Below are 10,898 nucleotides of genomic sequence, written 5' to 3'. Positions count from 1 at the left end.
TGTTTGAACAACTGCTCTTGTGAAGTATTGTCTCTCAATGAGACTGACCTCTTAACAAGGAGCATGTATTGTCTTAAATAATATTAATCCGTCTATTTAACCCGTATATAGAATGCGTCTCATGGTAAGATTTTTTCATACAACACTTAGTGTTTGAAACAACTACTCTTTGGATATTTGAAATCTTAAAATAATATAAACATCTTCACTTTTTTTTTCTTAGAATTCGTTTTTTATATTGATGTATATAACTTATATTTTTAAGTATGTAAACATTTAGAACTTCGTGCATTGCACAGGTTGACATACTAGTATTCTATATCTCTAAACAATCTTATACTGGTCCATCTTGTACTAGATTTCAATCCATAGGGACATTGACATAATTATTGCAGTGGTGGCTGCCGATGGGTAGAGTTTTGGTGTCATGATTGTGGTTGTGATATGGCTTGTGAAGTTGAGATGGTGAGGCAAGAAGACAAAGATGATAAGTGAAATTAGGGTGGTAAGGAATGTGGCTATCGTTGTCTGATGATTGAGAAACCAACTAAACACGCTGCAAGTTAAAAAATGAGCTTGTTAGTCCCAATAAATAGTTTGAATAAGTTGTCAACCAGTTAATTTACCCCCAATCAACTAACAAATATTATATTCCAATAAGCTCTTTTATCAAACACTCTCTTAGGAAGGATGCTAAGTGAATATTTCTGGGGCATCGTTTAGCAATTGAATTAATAATAAAAACGATTACATATATTCTCAGAGTCAGAGATCAGAAAGAGATGAAGACTGTTCAAAGAAATTTGTTTTTTAAAACTTATTCACAAATGCATATTCTCTGAAACTGAAAATATTGAACTAAAGTTAACTAAACAGAATGAAAATTAACTGAAACACATTGTAAATATGAAACTAAACCGAGAAACAAGCTTTCAATATAATCAATATATTCTTTTTTGTGTATAATTAAGAACCCCTACATTGTGGGAGACTAAACTAGTGCTATGCTACAATTAGGTCTACAAAACTACATAAATTTCAACAGTAAGTGATCCGAATTTACCAGCCAGAAAAATCCTTAAAGTCCCCTGTAACGGTCGCTTTCCTTTTCTTTGTATTACCAGTAACAGCTTCAGATGTAGTTGTATCGGCTTGAGCCATTCTGGATTTATAGTATTTCCCGATTCCGCCACCGACAGCCCCAGCATCTGTTGCACCTGTGCCAGGGTTGCTATACCAAGATCCTACCTTTTCCTGAAATTTATGAAAGCAAATTTATGGACTAAACTTTCAATGCTTATCCAAAAATGTACTAGGATTTCTAAATTAGTGATGGAAGATGTAATCCTCCCATCACAAAATGAACTTCAAACTTTTATTTTCGATAATTATGATCAACTTCCTACTAACGGTTACTTATCCCGTTTCTCTATCCCATCAAACTTTCTTCTTTGTTAATTTTTTGTTCTACAACTGATTTTAACATTTATGTCGATCCTGAAAGTGAAGATCATTTTGGCACAGATAAACTACGGAAAAGGGAAATCTGGTGCACAAAGCATGCAAAAAGAGGGTGTGGAGAAGGGTCCCGCGACATAGGTATAATGAAGGCAAACTCTACCCTGCATCTCTGCAAGAGGCTGCTTCTAGTATTTGAACCTGTAAGCGACACCTGAACTGGTGTGCCAAGGCTTCCTTTGAGGGGTAGATAAACAAGAAAAAGGGAAGTGACTCGTGTTATTTTGTATCTTTGTTATTAACAGGTGATGATAGGAAAATAGGAAATATGGCCAAAATGCCAAGCATTAACAACTCACATTTTCTTCATCCTGGACCTTGTCCTCATTGGGTTTCTCTTCCTCTTCTTCGTCGGGTTCAGTATAAGGGTTGACAAAGACAGTCACACGATTAATCTTAATCTCTTCCTGAAAAAACAGAAAAAGAATAAATATGTTATTATAATGCAAATTAAACTGCTAATACCTTCTCTTACAATGTGTAGCATGTATGAATCAAAGGATCTTCACGGCAATTCTTAATGTTTTGAGTCATAATACTACCCCAACACCTATGCTATGCTGAATAACTCCTCCATTTGGATGAAAAAAAAGTACAGAACATGAAATTCTATTGATTATAAGGGTGATCTCATAAGAGGTAAGAACATTAATATCAGCATAAAGGTAATGTCATTAAGCTAATACTCCCTCCATCCCTTTGAGTTTAATAAACTTATCTCATAAAACTCTCACATTTGACCATTCCGCTAAATTCATTTCTTTAGCAAAAAAACGGCCAGTTTACAAATTTAAATTATTCATATTTGACCACCCTCTTGATCTAGGAGTATCTGGTAAAGTAATCTGCTTATGGTTCAGAATACGGTGAAAATACGTATCCTTGGTAGGCAAGAGATGACTCCCCATGTTGTTAACACAGTTACAATGTCAAAAACCAATCCGCTAAATTCATTGCCTTAGCAAAGTAATACTAGTTCTGTTTCCTTACATTTGCTTGGGTTATGTGCAGTCTCCAATGCACGCGTTTGCCCATAAAAATTCAAATTACATAGAAGTAAAAAAAAACAAGACAAAAAAACTAATAATTTGAAGTATCAGACATCTGAACAAAATCAATCTAGCACCATGCCACTTTGACTTAACTATAGTTCTTATAGTAAATAAATCACCAAATATTGTCAAGGTTTCATAAATTTGACCACATAAGTAGTAAATATAATAATAAAGAACAATATAGACTGGCGAAGTAGTAGTATGTGTAAAGAACAATATGAACCAGTAGAGTATACAAGTTCCACCAACAAAATTGCACTCACCAGAGGCCGGTCCTTATCATCCACGGGAACTTTTTCCATCGCTGCAAGAGTTGTCAAGCCACCAACTACCATACCGAATACAGAGTGCTTGTAGTTTAGATACTTTGCAGATTTGTACATGATGAAAAATTGAGAGCCGTTGGAGTGAGGACCGCTATTGGCCATACTAACGACACCTCTTCCAGTGTGAAGCAGCTTTGAGTTCACCTCGTCTTTAAAAGGCTTACCCCAGATTGATTGACCCCCTGTTCCTGTACCAGTTGGATCCCCTCCTTGAATCATGAAATTCCTTACCACAAAATCATATCGTTAGTTTGAACAATCACAATGAAGATTACAATACACAGGCAGTATTTGCAGAATGAGTTTGTCACCATACCTTATGTTTCTGTGAAAAATAACACCATTGTAGTATCCTTGTTCGCATAGAGTAATAAAATTCTCACATGTCCTAGGAGTGATATCGCAATGCAACTCAATATTTAAATCACCATGGGATGTGTGCAGTTGCACATATCCTTTTTTCTTAGGATTTTTCTCAACCTTTACATATTCATATTCATTTTTGGTAACAGGATCAAAAGAAGTCGAAGTGAAGGATCTCGAAGCAGCACCAGTTGTATAACGACTTTTCACCTGTGACACACAAGCATTGGGGCATTACATTATCTCTCCCAGAAAGCAGTTTATCCAGAAAAACGCAAGTCAAACTCATGGACCAGAAACATAGAGTAAATACTCAAGTGTCTAAAGAAGACAAATCATACAATCTGCATAGCAGTACGTCATAGACACACACAAAAGGAGTGAAAGAAGGGTAAAAACTACCCCTGTCAATTTTGAACCGACGAGAAATTGACCTAGAACCAGATCGGAAATTAGTGGGTCATAACCTGGAATTTTGACCCGTGAGCTGAAAATGACCAAAACCAAAAAACCAGAAAAAATTGGGTCAAACCCTTCCAAAACCCAAACCCAACTATTCCATGCATCCTTTTTAGTTGAAACTCACTACAATTTTAGTCAATGTTTTTTTTTATTTTCAACATTATTTTGTTGTAGCTCTAAAATCATTATTTTTTTCTAATATTAAAATATTTTCTATGAAAACAAAATATATTATTATATTTTTTTGTAAAAAAGTAATGATAAGGAAAAAACAATTAAACTCCTTAACCCGTTAGGTTAAACCAAACCCGACACATCCAGAACTAACCCAATGCGAAAAACAAACCTTACCCGACATTAACACGACCTAAAATGATCTGAATCAAAACCCTAAAACCCGCCTGCCCGACCGTTTTGATAGGTCTAGGAAAAACTCATTCTTATGAAATGACGTCTTTGCTGAGATGTTGGAAGAGGACATCAACCATCAAGTTGGTAACATGCATGACATAAAATAAGAAAGCAACAAAAAATACTTTCTTCATCCCTTGTACTTTTCAAATTTAGCTGGGAAAAATTATTAAAATAATGGAACATTAGATGGAGGGAAAAAAAAATAAAATAAAAAAGATAGCTTACATTAAATGTGAAGTTTTTCCAAGGAGGACCCAAAAAGGAATGTCTAAGAGATATTAAGGGACAAAGAGGATAATAATAAGAGACCATGCAAAGATCTTTCCTACTTTCCCAGTGAACACATGCAACATACATAGTATTGTTCATCATAATACAAAAGGGTTTGTACTAAGTAGAAATAAGACAAAGTATATGAATTGTTTTGGTACAAAGGATCATAAAGAGTGGTTCTAAGTAACTTAGCTCAATGTTTATCAATTTTGAACAAGAATCGAGATATTGATCAAGATAGTACACATTAAATCTAGTGCATGTGGCTCAAATGGAGAGTTGCGACCATAATATTACGCCACTGTGGTGTGTCACTAAAGTTATAGGTAAAGGAAAAGGCTAATGTCAATCATCTCCAATATGCTGATAATACTATCATACTTTTATGAAAAGGCAAAAATTCAAGAAAATTCTTGATATTCATACTGAGTTTAAGAAAATTTTAGGGGTAAAAGTCAATCCTCACAAGTGTACAATTAGGGTATAAATATGGAGGAAGGGAACCAAGTTTTTTTTGGCTAATATGTAAAAATGTACAACAACAAAGTTTCTAGTATCTTATTTGGATTTACCTTTAGGAATCTAAGAAATACAGAGTTTTGGGCATCCGTAACAGAAAAAATCTAAAAGGCTTGATGGATGGAAAAAATTGGCGTTCTCTTTAGGCAGTCGGATTTCAATTGTAAAGTCGTGTTCAAGTACCACTCCCATTTATTTCCTTTCTCTTTTTGAGGCTCCTATTTCTATTATTAGACTGTTGACGATGACGAAGAACTTTCTTTGGGAAGGAGATGGTAAGGAGAAGAAGGATAATTTAGTGAATTGAAACCAAGTTAAACTACCAATGCAACAAGGAGGCTTAAGGGGAGGGAGATTAGGAGTCTAAAAATTCAGTTGTGCTTGGAAAGTGGCTTTGGAGATTCCCTCATGAACCAAATTCTCTCTTCCCAGTGCCTTGAAACCAAGTCAAACCCTTTTTCGAATACAAACACATGGAGTTGATCCCTGATCCATCAAAAGGTTATCTCAGTGCCTCATTCTATTGCTACCTTGTTTCCCCTTCTCCCACATATTCTTTTGAAGCAACCAAATTGATTTGGAGAGCAAAGCATTTGTTTTGTTGGTTGTCTTAGGGAAGCTTAATATGATGGAGAATTCACATACTAAGAGACCGGACAAGTCTTTGAATCCACAAAGACGCATTATGTATTTGAAGGATGGAGAAACTAATGATCATCTTTTTATGCGTTGCAGTTTTGTGAAGGATCTTTGAAATAGGCTTTTTAAGATTGGTGAGGAAAAGTGGGTTCTCCGAGGAGAATTGAGGATTTCTTATTTACTAATTTTCTTGGGATGGTGGCTATAGAAAGAGTTAGAGACCTCAAGAAATTATGGATGTTTTGTTATACAATTCTAGGGTATATAGGCGATTTTTTAACAATCAATTTTTGTCCTTGAAAATTATTTGGAATGAAGCAAAATTTTTAGCCACGTTATGGGCTAAGGCCGCCAATGACCTCTTTCAACATTGTTCTTTAAACAAGCTATGTAGAGGAGAAGGGAACATACTAATACAATTAGATAGCTTTCCAGGGATCTCTCGTCCCTATAATGTATTTCGGAAGTTTATTCATTAATAAAAAATTTCTTTATGAAAAAAAATTGATACGAAGGACACCCCCCAAGTCAAGCCTCAAAACCCAAAGATAAAACATAATAAATGTTTCAAAATCCACTCCGGTATTTCTCATCCATTTGTATTTTTGGCTCCTTAGTCCTCTTTTTCCTTCATACGGGAAATAGAATTTATCAAGATGATGCTTTCATTCTCAAGCAGCAAGGTTATGCAGCATCTAAAAGACAAAAGCATAGTTACAGCTAACAAGGTTATGTAGCAAAGCCAACAAAAAAAATGCATGTGATGCAACAAACAAAAGTGTAGCTCTAAAAATCTAAGAAAAACAGAGAGAATCTAACTAAACAAATACTAACCAGCTTTGCATTCACTGGAGCTATATCACCAGCCATGTGGGCAGCTATACGAGCAGCAGTTTTTTCAGCTGGCGCAGCTTTTGCAGCAGCAGCACTTCTTCCATGTACTGACGCAGATGCAGCATCTACGATACTGTAACCCTGTCTGATTTCAGTCTTTCCATTTGATTTAGAATCATCTACAATACGTGATCTAGCAGCTAAAATAGCTTCAAGTGCAGCCGCCCTTTCTTGCTGCGCCTTGCTTCCACCTCCTCCCAATAATGCCGTTTTTTTTCCTTTCTCAGTCCCAAGTTCTGCAAGCATCTGCTTGATGTCTCCGCTCACATTTATGTTATAGGTTGGATCTGACTCCATTTTTTTCAATTCTGTCCAAGTCACAAGCATGTCAAATCTAACCAAAACAAAATAAGCTAAACACAAAAGGATGTTTGCACTTATACGAAATATGATACCTTCATCGTCTACTTTTAAGCCCTTTTTAACATGATCAAAATCATCGAGAACTTTTTTCACATCAAGTTCATTAGGATTCTGCAGAAGGAAACCATATATATCAGAGAAAGTCCTAGATGTAACAATAGGTGTAAGAAGACATATTTATCAAGGATCGGCTAGGTTCTAACAATTGGTGTAACATGCAAAAGAATGTAAAACAAAGCTCTCACCTGAATTGTTATAAGATCGCTTTTGGTAAATGGTTCATCTGTGAGAAGCTCTTTCCAGTTTTTCGTTTTGATATTCAACTCTTTGATTGCCTGTACAAGTTTTGCCCACAAACTAGGCTCAGCTTTCATGACATGATTGTATTATAGTGCATCAGCAAATCCTTGAACAAGGTGAAATATTTTGATTTTTTTTTTTACTACTAAATTTTTATTTTAGACTTCTAAAATTAACTTAAGAATTTTTTTCCAAATCATATTGGTGAGAAAAGTGTAAAACAAAAAGGCAGAAATAATCCATCAGATGGAATCAGCTGCATGTACCTACAAACTACATACCGTGGTTGTCCACAAAGATCTTGTACATCTATCAACTTCTAACTACCCATTTTTCTCATATTTTCTTTAACGCTCATCATCCTAGTCGTCATTGACTTCCCTTAATTTCAACCAAATTCCATAAATCTTAACTCTCAACTTCCTCACTCTATTACAACTTGTGATCAATGCCGCGCATGCCCAACTGCCCAAGGCTCTATACCAACTCAACTATCTACAATATCTAGAACTACAGCCGTCTACCAAAAACTCTTTTGAAGCCCGTCCCTTGAGAGAATATGATTATATGCACCTATATACACACATCCATCTCAGCATATGCATCTCGACTCGTGTCTACAAACTTCACACCCATTTCTTTATATCATCCAAGATGCCCAACAATCCAACCCATACATTAATACTGTTAACCCAAGAAATACAACGCTCAAGTATAATGTTCCATTTGAACTAGAGGTACGCAAAAACTGCATTGCACTCCAATTATACAACTCAATAGTCAACATTGATATTTTGATCATATCTAGAAGTCAACACATTCTTCTAAATATTCTTCAAAATATTTTTTGTTTTAAAATACTCCTTGCTATCTAGTGTCCTATCACCTCATTTAGTTACCTCTTAGTTCCAAATTTGCATTCCATATACCCAGTACCATTCCAACATTGATCTTTACACGCCCACCACACAAATTAGCATTAAAGCCTATAACTAGTTGGCTTGAATAGCTTTGAGGTAGATCGTCCCGATATGAACTTATATGAGTTCTATATATGGATAATTCAATTTGTCTAATTGTTCTTAGTTCCATTCTTTAATGCTTTTTTATCATTATTTTGTGAATTTTACACCTTCTAAAATTCAGTTTGTGGTGACGAGTACCCTGTAACTCCAACTTGACTATCTATAACAATTCATCTTTCTTCGTCATAAAAAAACTATTTTAGTTTTATTTTATCCAACACCATACGCAGAAATTTGGGTCATTCCTTGCATGGAAATACTATTAACGTCATTTTTGACCAATATATGAGTCTAGCAAGTCCTATACAAAGGACTTTGTTCTTTTTCTTTATCTTTAGCTTTAGTATGCTTATACTTTGAAATATTTTCTTCCTCTTACCTTCCTTAAATGTTCCTTAAGGCCAAGATAGATTTTTTATGGTATTTAGAAATAAAAATGATATTGTTTCGTCACATAGTGGTCTTTGTACTTATTAAGCTTATCGTTCCGACAAACCCCATTACGCAACTTGTGACTTAAAATCATGGAGTGACAGTCACTATAAGTTGTTATTCTAACATATTAGACATTATAATTTTTATTAATATGCATTAGGTTTAAAATAGACATGTTCTAGTTGATACATCACAAAAAGGTAACGGAACCTTTGAGAATTGACAAGGTCAAATGTTCTACAACATTGCATGACCCAATGTCACTAAGTGATTCCATCCCCGTTAGGGTTAGAGGGTAGCCTTACCCTTATAATAGTAAAGAAGTTCTTTCCAAATACATCATGTTAACTTCTTAACTATTACTCCAATACCTCAATATACATATTAAAAAGAAGACTTTAAAGAAAAAATAGAGTACTTCATACTTCACAGAATCATACTCATTATAAAGAATGCCTTTTCAAGAATAAAGCTACATAATGGTTTCTATACGTTTAAAAAATAGGGTATAGTCTCATTTTATCAAATTTAGTCAAAAAACATATTATTATTTCTATTACCATCTTACTTTTAAGTTACTCAATTGTTCAACATAATCTATGCATTGCCTTTATTTATACTTATTTCAATCAATAAATACACATAATAGTTAACATTACTCCCTTCCTTCTAGTTTTCGCTTGAGGTTAACATTCATTAAAAAAGGATATCACATCTTAAAATTAACATTCTACTTTCAATCTTTTGCCCACTTTTTCCTCTCTTAGTTTTCTATAAGCTTAGAGTGCTAACCCTCTAACCTAAAAGTTTTATTTATACCATTCATCCCTTGTTAATTTATATGTCCATGTTCTACTCAAATCCGTGAACATTTGGTTTTCAAACAGTTCCTCTTTATCGACACCACGGACTACATGTCCCATGCGTCATCTAATAAAAAAAGAATATGCAAACTAACAACTTCAACAGAATATAATTAGCAAAGAAAAGAAATGAACCAACCTCATAACAGAACACGTTTCCAGTGGTCTTTACTGCAACTATGTGAGTGAATTCAGTGAAGACTTTGTTCAATACTGGGCAATGAAATTCCCCTAGAAAAAAAGATCAACAAATAAAAAAACACAGTAATCACAACCACACACAATATAGCATTATAATGCAAACATTAGAACAGGAGCACGTTCAGGCTATCAGAAATATGAGGTCATAGTTTAACCTTCCCCTTCTCAGCCTTTCCATCCTGAAAAATCTCTATGAATAGCAAAAAGTTCATTCAAAAAGAAACCCTTCAGATTAGTTGGCCAAAAACAAGTAACCAACCATGAATAAAACATTTCTGGCCAAAATATCAATTGTTAATCAATGCATGATGGGAAGCAAATTTCTGCCATTGACTCATCGCTCGTCATTGAAAACTAAAATAACTAATACACATCTCCAACCAGGTGCAATTTTAAAAAAAAAAAAAAAAAAATGCATACAAATTATTGATGTTAGCTTGCCATGGAGAGGAGTGTCAATACATGATAATATACATTTTAATAGTCGGCACCTTAGTATAAAAGAACATGCCTTTACAATGAGAGAATTAAGTAACTATACCTTCTGAATTCTTATGGAATGTAAGAGGAATAAGATCCCCAAGTTCAAGTCGCGCTCCAGTAACAGGATTCTTTCCATACTTCCTAATGTAAGGTATTATATGCCTACAAAATTGAAACCCAAAAAAAACTAAGAATTTTCAATTCAATAGAAACAAAAATTAAAGTAAAACAAGAAAATAGAGAAAGAAACAAACATTGTATCAAAAACACAGCCATCCTGAGTGCAAACTGGAACTTCAAAGGGTGTAAATGTCAGACTGCAATATCAAAAATGAAGCAAAACCTTATAAAAATTGGGAAATTTTCAGTTGAATATCATGAATTATGAAAAAAATGGAAGGAAAGTAAAAAAAAAATTGAAAATATGTGTGTGAGACAGATGGAGAAATACGCGCAGCAATAAAAAGGGAGACGTTTGAAGGGAGTATGAAGCTCTTTAGACTTGGCACCTCCCCATTCAGTAGCCCATTCAGTCTTGGTGATGTACATCCGATCTTTACTGTGTTGTTTCTTTCCCATCTTTGCCTTTCTCTTCCTCTCAACTGGTAAATCTCTTAGGATTCCGGTCACACTTCACCGGAATTAGTTATCTTCTGCCAGTCCGATGATGAATTCCTAAATCTGCCGACTCTGCGATATTTTATTAGACCGACTACTTTTACTTGTAAACTAAGTACTCTCCCGACGTTTTTCAGAAATAGATTT

At 34.6% G+C, this 10,898-nt stretch overlaps 1 protein-coding gene across 1 annotated transcript; it reads right to left on the bottom strand.

Moving 5' to 3' along the window:
• Window positions 1–783: 783 nt before the first annotated feature.
• LOC130807706 (peptidyl-prolyl cis-trans isomerase CYP65) lies at window positions 784–10,898 on the bottom strand. The gene is made up of 11 exons (XM_057673022.1): window positions 10,585–10,898; window positions 10,388–10,450; window positions 10,192–10,295; window positions 9,589–9,680; window positions 7,072–7,161; window positions 6,859–6,937; window positions 6,404–6,771; window positions 3,216–3,472; window positions 2,837–3,125; window positions 1,818–1,925; window positions 784–1,254 (listed from the first exon to the last, which is right to left on the bottom strand). The coding sequence occupies exons 1-11, from the start codon at window positions 10,710–10,712 to the stop codon at window positions 1,060–1,062; spliced, it is 1,773 nt and encodes a 590-aa protein (XP_057529005.1). The 5' UTR covers window positions 10,713–10,898; the 3' UTR covers window positions 784–1,059.

The sequence above is a fragment of the Amaranthus tricolor genome, chromosome 3 (genome assembly GCF_026212465.1).
Source record: "Amaranthus tricolor cultivar Red isolate AtriRed21 chromosome 3, ASM2621246v1, whole genome shotgun sequence".
Lineage (NCBI taxonomy): Eukaryota > Viridiplantae > Streptophyta > Magnoliopsida > Caryophyllales > Amaranthaceae > Amaranthus > Amaranthus tricolor.
This window is presented reverse-complemented; position numbering and strand designations above follow the sequence as displayed.

What these genes read in the sequence shown, in the direction of transcription:
- LOC130807706 (XM_057673022.1), bottom strand. Translation starts at nt 10,712, where the DNA reads ATGGGAAAGAAACAACACAGTAAAGATCGGATGTACATCACCAAGACT. An exon ending in CTCCAGTGAATGCAAAGCTG is followed by an intron (nt 3,473 to 6,403) that starts GTTAGTATTTGT and finishes TGTGTGTCACAG; the next exon opens with GTGAAAAGTCGTTATACAAC. An exon ending in ATTTTTCACAGAAACATAAG is followed by an intron (nt 3,126 to 3,215) that starts GTATGGTGACAA and finishes TTTTGTGGTAAG; the next exon opens with GAATTTCATGATTCAAGGAG.